The sequence below is a fragment of the Budorcas taxicolor genome, chromosome 2 (assembly GCF_023091745.1).
Source record: "Budorcas taxicolor isolate Tak-1 chromosome 2, Takin1.1, whole genome shotgun sequence".
Taxonomy (NCBI): domain Eukaryota; kingdom Metazoa; phylum Chordata; class Mammalia; order Artiodactyla; family Bovidae; genus Budorcas; species Budorcas taxicolor.
Window position 1 is genome coordinate 3787225 of NC_068911.1, and position 22669 is coordinate 3809893.

The 22669-nt window shown below is 55.6% G+C and overlaps 2 protein-coding genes across 2 annotated transcripts in view; both read right to left on the reverse strand.

The window, feature by feature from the left end:
- RADIL (Rap associating with DIL domain) overlaps positions 1-22669 on the reverse strand; it is a 55857-nt gene that overhangs the window by 18757 nt on the left and 14431 nt on the right. The window contains exon 3 of the mRNA XM_052658403.1: positions 1048-1283. Coding sequence (XP_052514363.1) covers positions 1048-1283 — 236 coding nt within the window. The remainder of the gene's footprint in view (positions 1-1047; positions 1284-22669) is intronic.
- On the reverse strand, positions 20173-22559 carry PAPOLB (poly(A) polymerase beta). Its single transcript, XM_052658415.1, has one exon. The coding sequence runs from the start codon at positions 22378-22380 to the stop codon at positions 20461-20463; it is 1920 nt and encodes a 639-aa protein (XP_052514375.1). The 5' UTR covers positions 22381-22559; the 3' UTR covers positions 20173-20460.

Below are 22669 nucleotides of genomic sequence, written 5' to 3' on the forward strand. Positions count from 1 at the left end.
GAGCCCTGTGCCCCCCCGCCCCCCGGGTCCATCTGAGAGCCCCTGCCCCCCGCCCCCCCGGTCCATCTGAGAGCCCTGTACCCCCCCACCCCCCAGGTCCATCTGAGAGGCCCGCCCCGCTGGTCCATCTGAGAGCCTCCTGCCCCCCGCCCCCCGGGTCCATCTGAGAGCCCCTGCCCGGTCCATCTGAGAGCCCCTGCCCCCCGCCCCCCGCGTCCATCTGAGAGCCTCCTGCCCCCGGATTCATCTGAGAGCCCCTGCCCGGTCCATCTGAGAGCCCCTGCCCCCCGCCTCCCCGGTCCATCTGAGAGCCCCTGCCCCCCGCCTCCCCGGTCCATCTGAGAGCCCCTGCCCCCCGCCTCCCCGGTCCATCTGAGAGCCCCTGCCCCCCGCCTCCCCGGTCCATCTGAGAGCCCCTGCCCCCCGCCTCCCCGGTCCATCTGAGAGCCCCTGCCCCCCGCCTCCCCGGTCCATCTGAGAGCCCCTGCCCCCCGCCTCCCCGGTCCATCTGAGAGCCTCCTGCCCCCCGCCTCCCCGGTCCATCTGAGAGGCCCTGCCCCCCGCCCCCCGGTCCATCTGAGAGCCCTGTGCCCCCCCGCCCCCCGGGTCCATCTGAGAGCCCCTGCCCCCCGCCCCCCCGGTCCATCTGAGAGCCCCTGCCCCCTGCCTTCCCGGTCCATCTGAGAGCCCCTGCCCCCCGCCCCCCGGGTCCATCTGAGAGCCCCTGCCCGGTCCATCTGAGAGCCTCCTGCCCACAGATTCATCTGAGAGCCCCTGCCCGGTCCATCTGAGAGCCTCCTGCCCCCCGCCCCCCGGGTCCATCTGAGAGCCCCTGCCCCCCGCCTCCCCGGTCCATCTGAGAGCCCCTGCCCCCCGCCTCCCCGGTCCATCTGAGAGCCCCTGCCCCCCGCCTCCCCGGTCCATCTGAGAGCCTCCTGCCCCCCGCCCCCCAGGTCCATCTGAGAGCCCCTGCCCAGTCCATCTGAGAGCCCCTGCCCCCCGCCCCCCCGGTCCATCTGAGAGCCCCCCACCCCGGTGAGGGCTCACGTGCTGCTGGCTGTAGCCCTGCAGGAGCAGCAGGTGGGGTGACTCATAGAGGGAGCAGCGCATGGCGTCCCGGCCAGGCTCCTCGGGGTCCCGGGTGGAAGCCGAGCTCAGGCTGGTCTCGCTGACTGTGCGGCGCAGCCGCGGTGGTGGAGGAGGGCTCCGGGCGCCCCCTGCGGCCAGGGCCGGGGTTCCCTTGGCACGGCTCCGCTGCAGCCTCCGGGCTTGGGCGTTTATCCCTGAAAAGCACCCGTGCGAGGTGAGCAGGGCCCGGGCTCAGGCCTCAGGAGCCACTCCTCATGCCGGTCACTGCTCCGTCCAGCAGGCCTGCAAGGAGCCGCAGGACTCTGCCCACTGACCACATCCTGGAAGGCTGGGCACCTTGGGGGCTCCCCCAGGAGCCAGGCAGCCCAGCCATCTTGAACCCCAAACACCCCCCAGGAGCCTGGCGGCACGCTGCAATCAACCCCCTGAGGGATGCCAAGCCCACCTCCAAGCCCAACCCATCCACCCGACCCATCCTGGCACCCCGCATGAGCGTGTGTGCGCTGGTTAGATGAGAACCGCTCATCCGCCCCACATTCCACAAGAAGGAAGCCACCAACTCGCCACGGCACCCCAGCCCACCGCCCGGAGCACAGCCGCGCGTTCTCAGGCCACCTCCAGCACGGCAGGTCAGAGGTGTGCTGTGCCCACTCATGCACACACCAGCACCCCCCAGGAAAGCCTTGGACAGACCTCTACGGGTGGGAAGCGCTCTTTCACAATAAAGCCACACGAAAGCTGAGAAGCCACCCAGAACTCGAGGCTGGTCTCCCGTCACGTCACGGCCGCATCCCCGGCCAGCCAGGGCTTCCGCTCTGAGCCCTCCGAGCGCCCTCCGCAGCCGCTGTCTGCAGCGTCCTCCCCACGACCACTCCAAACAGAAGCAGACACTGCCGGGGGAAGGGAGGGGGCAGGCGGGGCCAAGGGCGCGGCCTTACCAGGAGCTGGCAGCCAAGCGGGAGGGAGACGGACCTGCTTTTAGCAGGAGAGGGAAGCCGGCTCCTCTGCAGCCCACAGGGGGCCGGGGCTGCGGGAGGGAGGCCGCTCTGCTCAGCCCAGCCGCGGTGCGAGTGAGTGTCAGCCGGGACCGCCACTGCCGCAGAGCCGGGTGAGGGAGCCAGGGGAGGGGCGCGGTGGGGGCAGGAGGCAGGCATGGAGGAGGCAGCCCCCTCAGCCCTGTGTCCCGGCTGGGGCGGCGCCGCCCGAGCCCCGGGCCCCCCTCCCTCCATAGAGGACGCGCCCAGAACCACCTTCCAGAAGTGGGCTCCCAGGCAGCAACAGAGCTCAGAGGGTCATCCTTCCCTCTTGGACAAGGACGAGGCCTGGGCGCCCGGAGCCAGGGTCCCCTGGGATGCACAAGACGGGCGTGGGCGCCAGCTCCCAGCCACCGGACCCTCAGCTGGGGTCCCGCCCCCAGGCCACACCAGGGCCTCTCACCCGCCCGCGCTCAGAATGGCCTGGAATGTGGAATAGCACCGCCGGCCTGGCTCCCAGGGCTCCTCCGCGGGCCCCCGGGGGGGCAGGGCCAGGGCTGTTGGTGGCAGGGTGGGGTGGAGGCAGGGGCAGCTAGAGGCCAGGGCCACTGGACCGCCGACACAGCACGGCCAGCACACAAAGCCGACTCCAACGCTGCACACCCCACCGGGGCACAGCCAGGACGACCCTCGCATGCAGACACCGAGCAAGGACAGGCATGGGGCCCCCGTGAGCTCCACAGGGACCGTTCACCCGGCAGGATGGAGCCACGGCCGCTGCCCAGGGGAGGCCGGCCCTGAGACGCACCGACAGCAGGCAGAAAGGCCGAAGGGGGCGGCGCAAGGGCAGGAGACCCTGTCCGCACGGCAGCCGTGCGGGAAGCACCCCTGCGTGTGCCCGCGGGTGGATCCACAGACACGCCAAGCTGCTTGCAAAAGCAGACAGGAAGCACGCAGCAGGTTCTAGAACTAGCCGGCTCACAGGTCGGGGGAGGGAGCCCAGGACCGGCCAGCACACGTGGAACGCCACGCGTGCACACACGAGGACACGCTTCACGGGCAGCTGTGTGTGCCGTCTACTCACTCATAAAAACTCAATAAACCAGGTTTTTCAAATGTCAAGGTCAACTCTGGAAGGGAGGTACCCAGGTGTCAAGTACGTTATTGTCTATCCTTTATATTTTAAAACTTTCTTAAAGTAAAAGTCGTGAACACCACGCGGTCCCCTCCTGCGTGAGGACTCTGAGCTGCCCCGAGGTGGGGGGGATCACCAGGCAGCCAGTAGCTCCGAGGAGGTCGTGGCTTTCGGGGCTGACGCACGCATCCCAGTGGCGTGCAAAACCAGGGCAGCTCTGCCCCCCTGAGCAGACCCTCCTCGCTGAGCCTAGGATGGGGACGCGACCCCGCACAGCGGGAGGCAGGACACAGGGGCGGCCTCGCTCCTGGACGGGGTGTCTCTGACGGGGAAGGGGGCCGCGTCTGCGGGAGGGGTCCTTGACGGACAGAGGGGCGGCGTGTCCTCCAAGCACGATGCTTGTGGCTCAGGGAAGGAGCGGGCTCTCCTCTCACCGCAGCACTGCAGGGTGGGACCCGAGTCTCCCATTGGATGCTCTGGGGCAGGCAGCACGGGCCAGGGGGACGCCCCACCACACGGAGGTTCCTGTGCTGGCCCAGGCATCCCCATCCTCTCTGCCGGGAGAGAGCAGAGAACCCTGGACACGGGGGAGGGGACGTCTGCTGGAAGCAGCTGTGGTCAGGGCTCCAGAGCAGCCCTGGAAAGAACAACAAGGCCTTTCCTGCCTGTCAGGACGTTCCAACAGCAGACAGGCTGCAGGTCTGACCCCGGGCCCGTGTGAGCCTCTCTCCCTGGAGCCAGAGGGTCTGAAACAAGACACGCAGCTCGGAGCAGCCCCCGCTGCCACCCCCACCACCGGGGCCGGGGCAGGACTCGGACCGACCGAGAGGGGGGCTGACAAGGCCAACGAGCCTGCGCAGGCGAGTTCTGCCGAGACGGGGCTGACTGAGCCGACGTCAAGGCCCTGACAGCAGCTGGGGATGCGCTGCTGAGGCGCTCGGCTGTGGCCGTGGCGGAGTCCCGAGTCAGACCCGCCTTCAGCACGCCCGCTGGACTGGAATGCTGTGTCCCGGTCAGCAAAGGCTGCGTGACGAAGCTCCACGACAACCAAGCAACCCGTGAGCTTAACCTGAAGCTTTCTTGTATTTGAAATGAACAACAACAGAGACCTCAGGATCGTCCGGACAGCACCTGCCTCCTACACGACTGGCCTTATTCCACGTACTCTGCATTTAACTCCATTTCACTCTCGTATTATAATAAACGCTACAAGGGACAGCAGTGAGATAAGAATATGCTACGTGGCTTTCCAGGCTCAATCTTTCCATGGGCAGACACAGTTCTAAACAGAAGCCTCCGTGCAGGCCTGCCTCCCCGCGAGGAGCACACCGGAAGGCCTGCCGGCCACGTCAGTCACGCGGCACTGGGGTCCTGACCAGTATAGTCATGTCCGAAACACACACGGGCGGCGGGAGAACTGGAAAGGGGAAGCTGTAACTACATTACAGACGACGTGATTGTGTACAGAGAAAACGCAAAGCAATCTATGGGCAAACTCTTACAAGTAAGAAATGAAGTTACTCAGCAAGGGGACTATACACCGCAAGTAAAGAAATGCACCGCTGTTTTTAAATGCTAGAAACAAAGCAAAAGGGGCATGTCGTTACAAATGGCGCCAGGGAACACGAAAAGACTAAGGAATAAACCTTCCAGAAGCTGCGCAAGACCACACCACTGAAGACCACAAAGCGCTATTGGCAGAAATGAAGGAAACCGAAGCGGAAGAAGCACCAAGTGCAAGCGAGGAAAGGGAAGCACCAAGTGCAAGCGAGGAAAGGGAACCACAAGCGCCCCCGCACGCTGCCCGGAAAGGGAACCGCCAGCGCCCCGCACGCTGCCGGGGGGGCCAACCAGCAAGCAGCTGGAAGACACTGTGGGGCCGCATCTCTACCACTGGCTGTCAAGGCCGCTCTGAGGTGGACGTGACAGGGACATGCACAGCAGGGCCACTGCAAACGGGCCCAAGCTGGAGCCTTTACTCACCTCCGCCAACAGCAGGATGACCAAGTCAGCTGCTCCACAACATGCCGAAACGACGCGGCAGGCACTGACGCCACAGGAACGCACTTTAGCAGTGTGGACTCTGTTACGCCAGTTTTATTTCCATTCTTTAAATCAGGCTTTAAAGACCCTCATGTGAAAGGCAAGACCAGAAAGCTCTCCAAAGAGAACGAGGGGGACATCTTTATGACCCTGGAGACAAGGAAGGATGCCTTACCCAAAGCTGAAACAGAGAAACACTGACCGTAAAGAAGAGGGTGAACAAATCCAACCACGTTCACGGACTGACTCGTCAAAAGATGCTGCAAGTAGAATTCAGAGCATCAGTCACAGATCTGGAGGAAATGATCACAACACGCATCGCTGACAAAGACGAGAGGCCAGAGTAAAGGACGCCCGCAGAGCAATACAGGGCTTCCGACAGTCAGCTGGCAAAGAATCCGCCTGCAGTGCAGGAGACCCTGGTCCGATTCCTGGGTCGGGAAAAAATCCGCCAGCAATGTAGGACCCCTGGGTTCAATCCCTCGGTTGGGAAGACCCCCTGGAGAAGGGAATGGCTACCCAACTCCAGTATTGTGGCCTGGAGAATTCCATGGACTGTATAGTCCATGGGGTCGTGAAGAGTCGGATATGACAACCAACTTCCACTTTTCTCATTTCACAAATCAATAAGGACAAGATCAGACCATAGAAAACACAGAAGAGCAGCCCACGCTCTTGAGGTGGCCAGTGGGTGGTGGACCAGGAAGCTGGCCTCATCAGGTAGAGTGAAAATGCACACACTCAGGGTCCAGCCAGTCCCCACCAGGCACACACCGCAGAGGGGCTGCACACATGGGCACCAAGATGCTCACAGCAGTGTGGCTCCCAGACTCATTCGCGAGGGACAGGCCACGGCTGGGAGCAGCATGACGGAGGAGACGTAAATCCACGCGCTCAACTCAAAACAAGCAAAGCCAAACTCGCAGGCAGAAATACACGGGCGATAATGCTACGAGGAGAACCGAGAAGACAGCCGTTACAAAATCACGACAGCGGCTCCTTCCGAGGGGCACGGAGAGGGTGGCGCGCAGGGCGGCCCCGGGGGACAGCAAGCCGAGTCCACGTGCCCTCCTCAGCCTTGGGCCGACCTATGGGTCCACACAGGGTGCCTCCAACAGCCCCACACCCGACCGAAGCCTCAGGACCTGCCACCGTACCTGTCTGGGCGGAGGGCACCTGGAGGACACGGCGGGCACCAGAGCCCCACGTCCATCCCACCCAGGGCCCTGCCCCCTGCAAGCGGCCACAGGCTGCAGTAACCCGAGTTCCAACCAGCATCGAGGACGCGTCCTACACCAGCCGCTCCGGCAGCTGGATGCTGCCAGCCCTGCGGCTCCATCTCTCCCCAGCCCCATGCCCAGCACGAGTCTCCGCCCGCCACCCAAGGAGCTGACAGATGTCCGCCGGGCGCCAGCAGCCCAGGGGCTCCAGTCCCCGGCCAAACGCAGACGTCCTGCGCCTCCCAGCCTCGTCTCCAGGGCTGGGCGGAGAGCCAAGGACACCTCCCCGGGCCGCGACCCCGCCCCTCCCGCCGCACCCCAGCCGGGACGTCTCATTTCTGAAGCTGGGTCACGGGTGCACAAACAGGTCACTGCATTACCCTGGATCCAGTCCTCTGCTGAAAGTATTTCAAAACTAAGACGAGGAAAGCAACGGGAGGCGGGTACCGACTGTCAAGCACAGATGGCTTGTGCACAGTCTAAAATCCCCTCCGTCTCACAAACTAACATCAGGAGTGTGCTTCCCTGTCCAGTCGGCAGAGACTCTAAGCCACATGAGAGCGAAGGCAAGGCAAGACGGGCACGCGCAGAAACTGCCCGTGGGGGCGCCACCCGGCGTCGCCAAGGTCGAAACCAACCAGAGGCATGGCACCAACCACGTCCTGCTAGACACGCACAGGCCTGCATTTAAAAACGCCTCCAGCTCTCCACGCTGAATCCCACCTTTAAGTTCCTATCCTCCAGAAATAATCAGAAAAGAATCAAAGATGCTTACACAAACATTACTTACAGAGAGAAGTGGGAAATATTCTGAAGCTTCACTAAGGACACAGTCATGCAGACCACACCCCACTAAGCGCTAAACATGATGCTCACAGCATAAATGAGTACACCAAATTAAAAAGGGTCAAGAGCTCTGCGCACAGGTTGATTCGAATTACGCAAGAAAATAAACTTGATAGTAAGAAAAGGAAAGGCACCAAATGTTAAAAGCAATTCTCTTTTGGAGGTAATTTCACAGACGATTTTTACTCTCTGTATACTTTGTCTTATTTTCCAAATTTTCAACAATAAAAGCATTTTAAAGTACCGAGGAGGGGCTCCCCTGGCGGCTCAGCGGTAAAGAATCCACCTGCCAGCACAGGAGACACGGGTTCGAGCCCTGGTCCGGGAAGATCCCACCTGCTGTGGAGCAGCTCAGCCCCAGCACCTCGACACTGAGCCTGCACTCTCAGCCCGGGAAGCCTGCACTCTCAGCCCGGGAGCCGCAACGGGGGAAAAGCCCGAAAGGCGATGAAGAACAGATTAATCAAATCTAAAACCTGTTGTTTTTTTTTTTTAAAAAAAAGAACATCCTTAAAGTACCGAGGAGTATTATCTCCATGGTAAAACCTAGACCTCCTCCTCCTAATTAGGGCCTTAATCAGGAAGAGCAGCGTCTCCGGGAGGGCTAATAACCTAATTAAGGTAATGGGTAACTGAGCAGATCAAACGCTTCGGCCACTTGTCAGCCCGTCACAGATGGAGATGGGCCTCCCAGAGCCGTGCCGGAGACAGATCGGCGCGGCAGAGGCTGGATTTTTCCTCAGCTGAAACCGAAGGCCCCGTCGGATTCCCCGGAGACTCCTCGAGCCCTCCCTGGAGGGGACCCTGGTAAACACAGCACCCGCCCAGCCGCGCCCCAGGCCTCGACGACCCCCGGGAGGGGCTCGCCCACCGGCGGCGCTCAGCCGGGGACGCGCACCCCGCGGCCGAGCTCAGCGCCGGCTCTGCGGCTCCGCTAGGAGAGGCCTCCTCGCCCCGAGGCCACGCCTCCAGACGCCTGCACGGCTGCCCACGTGCACGCAGGCCGGAAGCCAGGAGGGGAAATCACTGTGCAAGTCGAGCGAGCAGACAAAACAGAAGCTAGGAGAGAACACGTCACGGGAAGACGGCCGCCCGGGAGGCACCGAGCCCGGGTAAGAGCAGGCCCGGCAGGGGCGATCCGAGGACCGGGGTGGTCCTTCAGAGAACGTGCGTTTTTAGGGTGAAATGCCCATTAAAAGTCGCTAAACACAGTAGAGATTAAGAATGCATAAATGGCCAAAATCCGCAAACAAAATTTTAATAACCTTCATAAAATAAGAGAACATGGACTTTATAAACAAATATGATAACTGATGCTGGAGTAGGAAGTGGCAACCCTCTCCAGTATCCTTACCTGGAAAGCCCCATGGACAGAGGAGCCTGGTTGGCTACGTGCATGGGGTCTCGGAGAGGGGGACACCACTGAGTGACTGACAGACGGCGCAGGATGACTGCTACAGCCGTCGTTTTTACATTAAAAAAAGAAATCTGACACAGAGGACGCAGACGCACGCTGAGTCTGTGGCAGGAGGCTGGGGGGCGATGCTGTGTTTCCAGGGGAGAAGGCGGGGATTAAGTCCAAAGGAGCGAGAACCATGTGTCATAGCTTCTCCCGGAGGGAGAGTTAGAAGACGTGCCACAGAGGCCTCCAAAATGCTAGGAAAGAAAGTATTTGCATCTAAAACTCTACATCCAGCTACACTATTAGTCAAGCATGAAGGTAGAACAAAGATCTTTTAAGCAACTTCACTTCCCATGGACACTCTCAGGAGGCCACTGGAGAAGCCAGTCCACCGAAGCCAGGTGTAAACCTACAACCAGGAGGAAGGGGACGGGAGATGGGGCGGGGTGGGGGTCCCCTCTGCAGAGACACCAAGGAGGGGCGGTGAGAGCGGGCTGGAGAGCAGCCGCTCCCAACTGGATAAAACCCACACACACCTGAGCATCTTGAGAAGAGATACCGGCAGAGGACCGAGGAGTCCTGAGTGAGTGAAAAGTACCGAGGAAAAGGGGCGAACAAATAACAGTGACAGCAGTTAGTTTCAAAGAAAACGGAAGCTGGACAGGAAGAAAGGTCCTCAGCTGCCAAACGCTGTCTCTGGCCCTAAGAATGTAAACACTGACTGCAAACCTAAGCAAACTTGTTTAGGTTCTCGAGCGGACAGGGCCGAGGGGCTGACGCTTTACATGAGCCGGGGTGAGCAGAGCGGCACTCTCACCCAGCGGCAGCGGGGCACGAGTGTTCCCGTAAGCCGCGGGATTAACCGCCAGCCAGGGCCAGAGTTCACAGCCGAACCTGGTTCCCTCTGGGCAGGGCCAGCTGGCAAGCGGGGAAGGCGAGGGCAGCAACCGGCTGTTTTGGCTTCCGTGGTTTGCTTTGTTGATTTTAATGAGTGATGAGACAGTATCGCTTTACCTGCTCACGGATGTAACTGGTGAAAACAAGCTTTTAAATGCACATGCTCCTCTACCTAGTGAACCAAGGGGTGAATGAACGCACGCACATATGGTGTATGTTTCCTCAATGCCGAGACACACGCTCACATCTCTGAATGCACCCCGCATGCACACGGAAGTCCCAGGCAGCAGCTGTCATGTGAGAGCTGCCTGTTGCTCCTGGGGGGCCAGATTGTGCACCATTCCAGTCACTTAGGAACCACCTGAAGAATGGACGAGTTCTGGCTGCCGAGCACAAACGTGCAGAACTTTGTGCCGAGGCCGAGAGACAATCCCAGGATAACAGTGAAGTGCTCTTAAGAGGCGTGGGCTCAGCAATGCTTTTTGCTTCTTTTCATTTTTGTTTGTTTTTGGCTGTGCTGGGTACTCCCTGCTGCCCGGATTCTGCTCCAGCTGTGAAAGTGAGAGTCACCCTGTAGTTCCGGTGCTCGGGCTTCTCATTGCAGTGGCTTCTCTTGTTGCGGAGCACAGGCTCGGGGCACACGGGCTTCGCTGCCCCACATGTGGGATCCTCCTGGACCAGGGATCAAACCTGTGTCTCTGGCAGAGGGATTCTTTACCACCGAGCCACCCAGGGAAGCCCAGCAACGTTCCTGAGGCCCAGAAAAGGGCGCCTGTGCACAAATAAATAACAATATGAGGCACTGTGTCCTCGCTGACCTTGCAGTACTTTCTACGCTAGCGGTGAGGAGGTGCTGGTGTTCTTACGATCACCAGCATCTTTTCTGTGGTGAAATACAGTACATACAGGAATACCTACTGCAAGATTCTCCTTAAATGATTCATCAGTAAAAAAAAAAAAAAAAGAAAACCTAAAATATATACAATGTTCTGACCATAGCCTGGAGTATTCCATAAGCCCTAAAATGAATGAATAAAAATGACAACAGATGACATGCGAAGATTTTCAAAAGGAATTTGCTAAGACAAGATACAGAGGTCTTCCTTGGTGGGCTAGTGGTTGAGAATCTGCCTGTCAACGCAGGGGTCACGGGGTTGATCCCTGGCCTGGGAAGTTTCCACCTGGCACGTAACAGCAAAGGCCCGTGGGCCACAGCTACTGAGCCGCACTCGAGAGCCTGCGAGCCCTGCGCTGCCACTGCTGGAGCCCACACGCCTGCAGCCGAGCTCTGCAGCGAGAAGCCTCCGCAATGGGAAGGCTGCAACCAGCACGCAAGGCAGCCCCTGCTCGCGGCGACCAGAGAAAGCCCACGTGCAGCAAGACGACCCTGCGTGACCGAGACTAAAGAAATAAATCTTTAAATACAGAAAAATAAGTACGTGATCCTGTTTCTTTAAAAAAACTTAATGAAAATCCCACACAGGGACATGTTTACATAGATCTGTACAGCAGCATGGGCACACAGGATAACTATGGAAGGCCATGTGGGAGCAGAATTCTAAGATGCCCGTGACCTCTGCCCCTGGGGTCTCTCCAGGAGTAGCCTCATGGGCAGGAGAGATCCTGCAGGTATCATAAAGCTCCTGAGCAGCTGATCTGGAGATAGAGAGATTATTCGGCGGACCCAACCCAACATGCAAGCGACCTCCAAGCGGAGTGTTCTCTGGCTGGTCACAGAAGAGAAGGTCTGAACAAGGTGGTTCCCTCGCTCGGATGGGAGGGGCCACAGGAAAAGGAGCTGAGAGTGGGCGCTGGTCCACAGCTAGCAAGAAAAAGGAAGAAATGAAACAAAACAGGGCAGTTTCAGTCCTACAGCCCCGAGGAGCGGAATCCTGCCTTGCACCAGCGACTCCTCCCCACCGTCTATTTTCCCCTTTCGACTCGAACACCCGTGACGTTTATCGTGCATCTGTCCCACCACTGGCTGCTGGGAGCGGGACGGGTAACTCGTCCCTGTACCCACGGGTCCAAGGGGGAAGGACTGTGCCCCTCCACCCTCAGGGCTGTACTTAATGGACTAAACCCAGGGGCCTCCTCCACACCTGACTGAGGCTACTAGGATGATGAGGTTTGGGACTTGACCTGATACTGTAGGGGGGTGAGATCTGGGGACCGGGAGATAAGCTGCATGCATTCTGCACGTGGATGAGGGTCGCTGGGGCCAGAGGGCAGACTGCAGCCAGAATTCTGGATGAGCCCAACAACCGTGCCCAGTCTAACCTCCTCCCCAGGAGTGGGTGGTGCTCCCCAGGGGGCGGTGGGGAGAGGTGTCTGGGCATCAATAAAAACAGGGAGGGGAGGAGAGAGTTCTAACCAACTTCACATGACCAGCTGGGGTGCAGAGCGGGTCCAAGGGACCTCGAGCTGCGGCCTCAGCTCCAAGGCCTTGGCTTTTCCAGGGCAACCAGTGCCTGCTCAGCAGGAGGCGGCACCAAGGAAGAGCCAGCAGGGACAGACAGGCGGTCTCCCCCAGGAGTGACCAAACAAGCACACCCCAAATCCAGGCGACGACGACAACGGTGTGCCTCGTAACAGCCTGAGACCTGAGCCGAACAGGGACTGGCCCACAGCGGGCCCCACGATCAGAGCGCACGGCGCCCCCACGCTCAGTGCAGCGGGACCCACGGTCGGAGCGCGGCGTCCACGGCAGGCAGAGCACCCGCGGTCAGTGCGCGTGGCGCCCACAAGCGCCTGCCTGAAGCTCGCAAGCAGGCTGAAAGGAGACACAAAAGCCCGCACACCCTCTGATTTAGCTCACAAAGTTCACACTGAGGCAAAACCGGGCCATCTGGAGAAAAGCAAAGCACAACCGTCAGAGTCGGGATGTGGGCGCACCTCCGGCAGAGACCCCGGCCAGCCCGCCAAGGACCAGGGAGGCGGGGCCACGGTGCTTTATAACGACTGGTTCGGCTGCACAGACGCGGCTTTGTTGGCGACGGTCTTCGGTTTGTCACCTACTATTTTCTCTCCCTCTCTTTGCTCTGCGCCGGGCCCTCACTGCTGGGGGCTGGCTCTCTCTAGCTGCAGAGCATCCACGCGAGCGTGTGCCGGCTTCAGCAGCTGCGGCTGCCGGGCTCCCGGGCTCACGCTCGGCAGCCGTGCTGCGCGGGCTTACCGCTCCCTGGCCTGTGGGGTCCCCGGGATCAGCGGTTGAGCCCGTGTCTCTTGCACTGGCAGGTGGATTCTTTACCTCTGAGCCACCAGGGAAGCCCTCGGATATGCTTCATATCCTCTTCTGTAAAAAGGAAAACGGTTCATCATGGTGGTCTAACGGGAGCTCAGGTCTCAATGACCTTTCCTCTCTGTATTTTCAAGAGTGGTTCAAAGTCTTTAAGATGAACGTGTGTTGCTATACGACCAGGATCGGGGGTGAGCAGACCTCCCCTAACTCCCTGACAGTGGGCCCTGCCCCGGCACCCCACACGCTCTGGGCTCCCAGCCCTGCCTCCACCCACACCCGCAAGCCACAGGCGCTTCCCTCAACCCTCCTTCTCAGCCAAACATTGTGGAAAAGCTGTCTGCGCACAGGCTTCCTAGTCTGTCTGCTACTCACCCTCCTGGATAACAAGGAAACACTGCAGGCGCCTGAGAGGCTGTGAAGAACAGAAACACATGCCCCCTGCAAAGGACATTCTAGACATGGGTGAGAATTCTTCCTCCAGCCAGAGAGAAGAGCTATGCTGACCTGGGGTCATAATTCCTCTGTGTGTATTTTTTCATGGATTAAGTATGGCTGGGATATTCTATACATACAGAGTAAGTATCTCTGAAAAGCACATATTTCATCTGCACCGCGCCGTGTGACACTACAGCTTGTGCCTTGCACGATCAGATCACATGCCGGGGTTAAAGTCAGCTGCCACGCTGTAAGGACCCTCCGTCAGCCTACGGAGAGCTGGGGCCTCCTGCCAACAGCCAGCATCAACCTACCAGCCGGCATTGCAAATGTTAAATCACCTTAGCCTTCCCGAGATCCATCAAACGTGCTCAGGATGGTTTGGTACACACTTCTGGTCTGGGTTTAGTTTTCATATCCACATTCATAAGTGAATTTGGCTGATAACTTTTACAATGTTCTGGCTCTCTGGTTTTTACATAAAGGTTATATTTGTTGTATAGAAAAAAAAAAAACGTGTCTTTTCCTGTTTTCTGGCATAGTCTGATGTAAAATATTGAAATAAATCTTCTCATTGAACATCAGGTAGAATTGGCCCGTACAACCTTCTAGGTCTTACGTTTTTTTTTTTATTTTACTTTGGTTTTGGTTGGGGACATCTTCAAACTACTCAAGCCATTTCTTTCAAGGTGGTAAGTCCATTCAGGCTTTCTATCCTTCAGTAAGTCTGGGTAGGTTATCTCTGTGTAGGAGATCGCCCATTTCAACTAAGCTCTCAACTTTACTGGCATAAAGCTTTATAGTGTATCGCTTACGTGTATCATCTTTAGCTTTCCCCAGTCTTCCCAGTTTTGATTGTTTCTCAGTCTTTCCAGAGAAGCTGCTCTTCGCTCGGGTGGCCCTCCGCACTGCCGGTACACGCCTGTCTTTACTCTCTGCTCTGTATTGCTTCTTTGAATTTGTTGTGTCCTTTTCTAACCCAGCTCTGAAAGCACAGAGCACATCACTCTTCACTCTTCATTTTCTTCGAGGGCAGTGCTTACAGCCAGGCCCCCTCCTCTAAACATCACGGCCGCATCCGTAAGCTGCACTCTCATCACGCTTCAGTTCCAATTCACGGTAAAGTGTCTTTTGTGATGCTTATTAGGAAGCGTCTTAGTGTCTAAAGGTATGAGTGTGCAAGACGCTCTATCACTGTACTTCAACACCCACTCTGTCCTGTTTTCCTCTCGCATAACAATGGGGATGGCGATGATGCGTCCAGCAGGTCCAGACTACGCCTTCTGGCCTCCCGTGCAGGTAGGCAGGGCCTTCTCGGGCTTCCCTAGTAGCTGGGGTGGCAAAGAATGCACCTGCAATGCAGGAGACCTGGGTTCAGTCCCTGGGTCGGGAAGATCCCCTGGAGAAAGGGACGACAACCCACTCCAGTACTCTTGCCTGGAGATCCCGTGGACAGAGGGGCCTGGTGGGGCACAGTCCATGGGGTCGCAGAGAGTCTGACGTGACCGAGTGACAAACACATGGGGCCTGCTAAGTTCCATCAGCAAAAGACGAGGGCATGTCATCTTCCAGGACAGGGTCTGCAGGGACACCGTCTCCCCTCCCCGCTCCCTTCCTTCCTCCCGCCTTAAAGGAAGATGTGGCGGCAGTAGCCCTGCCGTCACCCTGCAGCTGGAGGTGACCCTGGGGATGGAAGGCACGAACTACAACGGTGGGGCTGGCCCTGGAGAAGCCAGGGTCCCTGGGGACCAGGAAAGCGTCCCCACTGGCCCTGAACCGACTCCCTCTGGACGTGAAAGAGAATCTCCCTGTCCTGGGCTCAGTCACTGTCAAATGCAATGTCTGGTCAAATGCAATTCCTAACTGATGAAGACGAGTTTAAGACAACCCTCTGGAGGTGGCCCTGGGGCATGGTGGACAGCCCACTGGACTTCGGGAGATGACATCACCTTGGTGCTGGGTTTCCTGATCACAGACGTCACACACACAGAAGCATTTACAACTTGGACTAACAATAAAACCAACACCATCTCCTCCCCCACCCAACCTGCAAGAAGAGGAAGGCTTCCCATCTGCCTTCCGGCCACTGCAGCTCCCCTCCCGCCCCTCTGGCCCCAGCTACTCTGGATTGTTCCACTTTCCCTGGTTTTTCCCTTAGAGTTACACCCCACAGTGGTGCTAAACAACACTGCCCTACTTTGCTTCTCTTTAAACCTCATACAGAATGGCCACACCGCGTATTTTCCTACGCGTTTCTTTTCCCCTCAGCGTTATGAGATGCACCTATTAATATTATCTGGACACACGAGGCCTGGGTCCACGTTATTTACTGCATGACTACACCGCGCGGCCTCCACTCCGCGCTAATGGAGATGTGCATTTTTTCGGGCTTCAGGCTATTACAAAATGCTGTTTTACTCTCCTACTCATCTCCTGGGGACCGCGGGGCAGTCTCTCTAGCAAAGTGCTTCCTGAATTGGCACACGTGGGAACCGAGGACATCCACATGGCATGTGGGAGGTAAGCTAGAGGGGTTGAGGTGTCTGCAGCGGTGGCCCAGATTCTGGCCGCCTCGACAGACGAGGGAGCAGTCAGATGGAGGGCACCAGAGCCCCACGAGCGGGGTGGAGCCCTGGGGCACGTTGCCACACTAGCAGAGAGCCCCCACCTCCTGAAGGGACCAGTCTGCATTGTGGCCCCCTGGCCATCACATCAGCGTGCCCCCCTCCTCACCAAACCTCAGCACTGTCAGACTTCATTTTTGTTAAAAAAGGAAAAGGAAAAAACAGCTCTGTGGTCTTAATTCCCATTTTTCTCACCACTAACAAGATGCAGCGTCCTTTCACGTTTACTGTCCACTCTTATTTCCTCTTCTGTGAAACACCTAAGCATCTCTTTTGCCCGTTTATTGGGTTGTTTCATCTTTTCAAAGACACCTTCTCCCCCCACGTTAATATCTCCTGGATTGGACTGTCTCATGTATTGTGAAGTCTCCGTGCTTACAGCCTGTTTTCCTCTTTTCATTGTTCATCACTTGATAGAATAAGAGATTCTGTTTGTCAGTCTCTTCATGACTTTAGCTCTTTTGTGTCTTCTTTAGGAAATTTTTCTCTGTGCTGTTTATCTTTCATTCCCAGCTTAACTGTTTTGCAGTCAGAGAACATGTCCCATGAATCAGGTAATTTAAAATATGTTCAAGCAGAAAGTAAAGAGAGTTTCACTTTCTGCTTGAACACGAGGGGGGGGTGTGTGTGTTACATGCCCAATGTTTATTTGACAATAAAATGCGTTTTCTAATTGTTGAGTGGAAGGTTCTATAACAAACGCCCAACAGATGGAAACCACAAGTGCCGGTGGGGAATGGGTGGCAAACCCGGCCTGGGCGTCTGCTGACACGCATCCTGCCCTGAGCTTCCTTAAAGGGCAGAGTTCCGCAGCCATGACGGAAACTGTAGAGCCTCACGAGGCTGAACACACTTCCTAGCCGGCCCTTTATGGGCTTCCCCAGTCGCTCAGGGGTAAGGAATCCGCCCGCCATGCAGGAGACACAGGAGACTCCGGTTTGATCCCTGGCTGGGGAAAACCCCCTGGAAGAGGAACCTGCTACCCACTCCAGTACTCTTGCTTAAGAAGTCCCATGGACAGAGGAGCCTGGGGGGCTGCAGTCCCTGGGGTCGTAGAGTCAGACGTGACTGAGCACCATTCCACCACCACCTAGCCCTTTACAAGAAATGTTCGCCAACTCCTACTGTGTGTTCAAAAGTATTTCCTTTCTGTCTGCTTCACATGGATTAACGAAAAGAGCTGTGTAAAAGCCTGCGACAACGACACTTCGGACAGATCGTGGCCCTCTGTTCACGTTGAGGCTGTTCTATTAGATGTGAACGCTAAGCTGCGCCCCTTCCTGCTGCCATTCCTCTCCTCTCCCAGCACTGGGCCCTTTTGCCCCTGGTAATTATTTTCAGTTTGAAGCGTTTGGATGACACTGTTACTCTAAGCGTTTTTCGCTGGCCTTTTCTCCACTTCCTCTCATCTTACGTTCTGGGTGTGCTGCTCGTCAACAAAGCACCAAAGCTGAGCGCCGTTTCCCACAGACTCCGACAGCCTCCGTCTTCTAGCCAGGACGCTTAGTCCCTCACTACATACGCAGTGACAGACAGACTTGGTTTCACGTCCACCATCTTAGACGCTGCCTTCCTCCTGCACCTTCGGTCTGTGCCCCCCACGCGCCTCGTCCCTGGCGTCCTGATTGACCCGCACCCTCTCCGTGCCCTGACCACGGATGGAACGCTCGGCCCTGCCTGAGAAGTGCTGAGGTGTAAGCACTGGGCCGCCAGGCAAGTCCCCTACCTTCTTTTGAATTAGGAATTTTTTAACTCTATTTAACCATTTCCCCCCAAAAGAAAGTGGTTTATTGCTTTTAGGACAAAAATGCTCTCAGAAATTTTTTTTGGAACTTTTAGACTTCTAAAATGCTATTTTTGTCCGCTTCAATACAGAGGCCACTGCCGGGGCTGGAAGGCGCAGTCCGCGGCTCTGGGTCCCCTTCCCACCGCTGGCTGAAGCCGCCTGTTCAGAAGCAGGGCTGGTGCTGTTGGTGCCCCCCTGCCCCACCACCTGGGGCGCCCCTCTGCTGGCACCCACTCCAGCTCTTGCTCACCACCACCAACCCCCTCCCCACCGCAGCATCCTGTACAGGAGCCTGGGGGGGGGCAGGCAGGGACCAAGCTGCTTCTGGTCAGGCTGGCTCAGAAGGAAAGCCAGAGGCCATGTGTTCACTGCTGCTGCTTAAGGCCCTAGTCTGGTTGTGGGGTCAGCATGCTTGAAATGAAGTGTGAATCTTTTCAGGCTTCTCCCTAACGCTGTAACATGAACTCTAGACTTCAAACACAGTGGACAGGTTCATCAGCGTCTCCCTGCTGGAGCACTGTAAAAACAACTTAACCGTTATCCTCAGGTTTAAATCCCTCTGCTTGCTTCTTTCTCGTTTATTTTTATTGTTTTTTTTTAATGGAGAAATACATCATCTCTTTTCAAAATAGCGCTTGAAAAATACAAGGAGTACAGATACTATAAAACAAAGCCAACTCCAGTCATGAGATACTACGCACACAGTATGAAAAAATAGTCCGATATTCAGGTAATGAAAACAAGAATTTAAAAGCTCCAACTTTCCAGCTTGGAAAAACAAGTACAATTACACGAAACATTTAATAAAACTAATTTTCCCCCAATGTGTGAACAAAACGACAGGACTAAATTTGTGCCTGGCAATTTCAAGGACACAATCGCTATTCAAAATACACAGGTACTGTACACACGTCACCTGATTTTATTGTAGCAGAAGGGGAGAGGACCACACGGGTAGCAGGAACACCGTGTACTACGCGTCAGGAAGTCACGGTGAACAGAGTCTCAATTACTGCACAGCCCACAACGGAAACGACGAGAATCCAACTTTGGGGAAATTACTCAAAAGGGCAGGGAAGGAGTTTAAGAAGCTGCAGTTTGAGATGAAAAATGCACGTGTGGTAGAAAGGAACACTGTCGGGGGATGGGAAGAATCAGAACCAGGCTGTATGGAAAACCTGTTAGGTTTGCTACGTCCAGAATAAGACTGAGTTTTCATTCACCTACAAGCGCGGCATTCCTGTTTTTCAACATGAATGTTCTGTGGCTTAATTATGAGTGGCCTTTTTTTTTTAATTTAAAGAAAGGTATTTTGAATCTTTTGCAGGATAAACAAGAGTAGAAAGCTGACCAGATGGCAAGTGCTTGCTAGAAACTTTATGTCTCTACATGTAAATTTCACTAATGAATTTTACTAAGTCATTACAAATAAAAATTGATTTAAAATTCTAGAGAAAATGCTTTTGCTTACACGTTTAAATTAGAAATTAACTTTACCATAAGCAGGTATTCTGTGGAGTATACGCATCTTCTCTTACGTGGAGACTGTTAACGGCCATCCAAGATGGATAACATGCTTCACAGGAATTACTTTTAGTAAAACTTCGCTGCGATACTAGCCAGGTGGCCAGAGGACTGTTGGCTTCACATCATGGTTAAGGAAACACTAGCATACCGAGTGTTCTGTGAAACAATACACAAGCACGCCTTGTGCACACAAGCAGAGAGAAGGCAATGGGGGTAGGGGTACGAAAAGCTTTTTCTTGTTTTAAGACAAATGATTAAGTTATGGAGCTCTGTTAGCTCAATACAGTATCTGCTGTCTGACCGCTGATTGGTCGCACCCTGAAACAGTTCTACAGATAAAACCAGTGTCTCCTTTCTTGATCCTGTCCCATCAAAACCAAGCACTTACTAATTACTGTTCCAACGCCAAGCGCATATCCTAAGAGTTGATACTTCGTCTGAAAGGGTGGCCTCACAGGGCTGAGCCAGGTGCCCTTGATGCCACTGAAGCACAGTACACCGCTCGCCACACAATGGGAACTCACCGCAAGATTCATAATGAAGAACACCCTTCAGGAAAAAACTGAAACCCATCAAGCTGAAAAAGCTAAAATTAGTTCTACTTTCTAATAAAAATATACATAAAGTGCATCGTCAGCATAAGGAATTCTGATACCAGTGTGTATTGCAAGCTTCCCCCAACAATGCATCTAACATCAATCCCTTCCAGATGTCAGTCATGGGCACAAATATAGCTGGAGGGGTTTTTTCCTCACTTTTTCCTCCTAAAGGGCAGGAGTCCTTTGAAATAGCGTGACTGTGGCTAACACGTAAGTAACCTGACACATTAGTAACCGTCCTTCCAGCTTCACATACTAACCTGGACTTCTGATCAAGATTAGCCCATAAGGGAAGTCGCCAAATACACCTAATAGACCTATTTGGAACCGTTATCTAGTCTGGTGCCCCTCATTCTCCTCCATTAGCATGTGAAGACAGCAGGCTGAGTTGGCAGACACTGTTTATGGACCCTCGAGGTGTTTTTCTCAGTTCAATCTGTTTATTGAATCCTTGATAACAGGAATAGGGTCTGCAGGGAGAGCAGGGGTACTGGGAAGGCCTGCAGTGGATGTTCCCGTGAGGCCACCAGAAGCGGCTGTCTGAAGAGTCTTCACTCGAGCGACACTGGTCTCTCTCTGAGAACACTCCTCTTCCGTTCTGGCTGCCTTGGTCCTTTCTTCTTGGTGACGCGACGATGTCCTCTAGACTCCTACGATAGGATTAGCTATGCTTGTTGCTGCGCTCCCTGAAGGCCTGGGCGGATGGCTGACCAGCCGTGCTGAGGAAACGACTCTGGTGACCATGGGCTTCGGTGCTGGAGGAACAGCGGGCTGCAGAGCCGTCTGAGGGATGCTTTCGCTGGCCACGCCCCCGGGGCTGTCGCTGGGATTTGCCTGCTGCGAGGAAACCTCAGGAAACTGTACGCCGCTCACAGACGCCGCCGGGGCAGGGCTGTTCCCGCCTGGAGCGCCGCCAGTCACTGGGCCAGTCTGCGAAGCGGCAGGAAGTGACGACACAGGCGTGCTGCTCTCACTGCCGACGGACAAGTCACGGCTGCCGGCATCCAGGGCTGTCAATCGGACACCTTCTGTCGAAAGCGTTTTCTTTTTCTGCAGCACATGATTAGGCAGTAGTTGATGCAGCTCCTTTCTCTTCAAATGCATCGCAGCAATTTTCATGTCCACCTCAAACATTTTACTATTTATCGCTTGCCTATACACAGTGTCTGTGAAAGACTGGATATCGTAGGTGAGGTCGATACTGAGAACTTCAGAGTTCTCTGGCTTTTTTAACACTAACCCAATCACCCACATTGTACGAAATTCTTCCTTGTCAGGACTCTCCTTGGGTGCTGGAAATGACTGAGGATTCACGTGAGCCAGTGTAATAAATTCATTCTTCTCCAAGCTTCCAACCAGGATTCGGATTTTTGATTCCACCAAACCCACCCACTCTAGATGTTGTTTCTCTGTTGGCGCACTTGCCAGAAGCACAATGTAATGTTTGTACTTCTGGAAGAAGCTGGGTGCTTCAAAAAGTTTGGACCACTCTGCCTTACTCAGCAAAATCTCATGTGTGATAGCAAGCCCTTGCTTAAACTCTTCAATCATGACCATCCGTGTTGAAACAGACACGTTGTACGTGGAGTTCTGCTGTGGGTATGCTGGTGTGATTATGGGCATGAGATGGTACCTATCACTGGGATTTACTCTTGGGTCCCAGACAGGCAAATTCAGATTCCGTTCTTCGGGCTCTTTCAGTAGCACTGGATTCGGCCATTCCCACTCAGAAAACACCAAGAAAAATTTACGGACAAGAGTGGATGCTATGGCATTTGGATAAAGCTGGCAAGTTCTTGCTACTAGCATCGCCCAGGAAACACCACCAAGGAAACCTAGTATATTGGAATAAATATTGTGGCATTTGGCCCACAGCTTGATGGCTCTCAGAGTTAATCTGAAGTTGTCAATGTTTGGTACTAGATGTAAAATCTCATCAGTTACCCGGCAACCATTAAGGCTTCTTATGCATCTTATATCTAAGTTTTTAAGCAGACTGTCATCTCTTAGGTCCAAATCTTCAGGAATAGTCTGCAGTGCTAATCTTGCAAACAAAATATCAATCTCTATCCCATCGAAACACAGTTTGATAACTGGTACAAATGCCTCCTCAACAGCCCTTAAATCCTTTACTTCTTCATGTAGTTTCAATTTATCATAGAAGGAGGTGAAGAAGTCGCTTCGATCAACGTGTCTCGGTGCCACGCACAACGCATCGATATCTGCACCTTTCGTATGCACCCCTAACCTGTAAGAGCCAAATGTAAAGATTTTCCCTCCAACATTTTCAATTACAGCTTGTGGAAGACTCTTGCTTTCACTGATTTCTCGTATCCATTCCTTTACCAGATTATTTAATTTCTCCAAAATTAAAATCCTGCGCTGCAGTTCCTCTTCCTCTTCAAAAACCCCGAAGGGCTTCAGAGTTTCAATTAATTTCTGGGTAAGTATGCAGTCAGTCTCCCTGGGGGGTGCTAAACTGATGGGGGAAGAGATGCCGTAGTGCTTGGGCGGCGGCGGGGTCCGCTGTGGTCCCAGGGTGGTCACCGGAAACGGCATCATCTCTAGCGCTGGCCCCGCCACGCCGCGTCCCCCGCCACCGCGACCTCCGTGGCCGCCGCCCGGGTCATGATCCGCTGAGGCGGGAGGGGCGGGGCTCCTACCAGCCCAGGTCCGACCCGCTCCCGCTCCGCTCCCGCCGCTTCAAGCACCTCTCCGCGGTCCCCTCGGCCCCAACATGGCGCCGGGGCCCTCGCCGCTGCGTTCTAGAACGCCCACGCACGCCACGCCGCGCGCCACGCACGCCACGCGCTGCGCCCGCCACGCCTGCCACGGCGCATGCGCGCGCGCA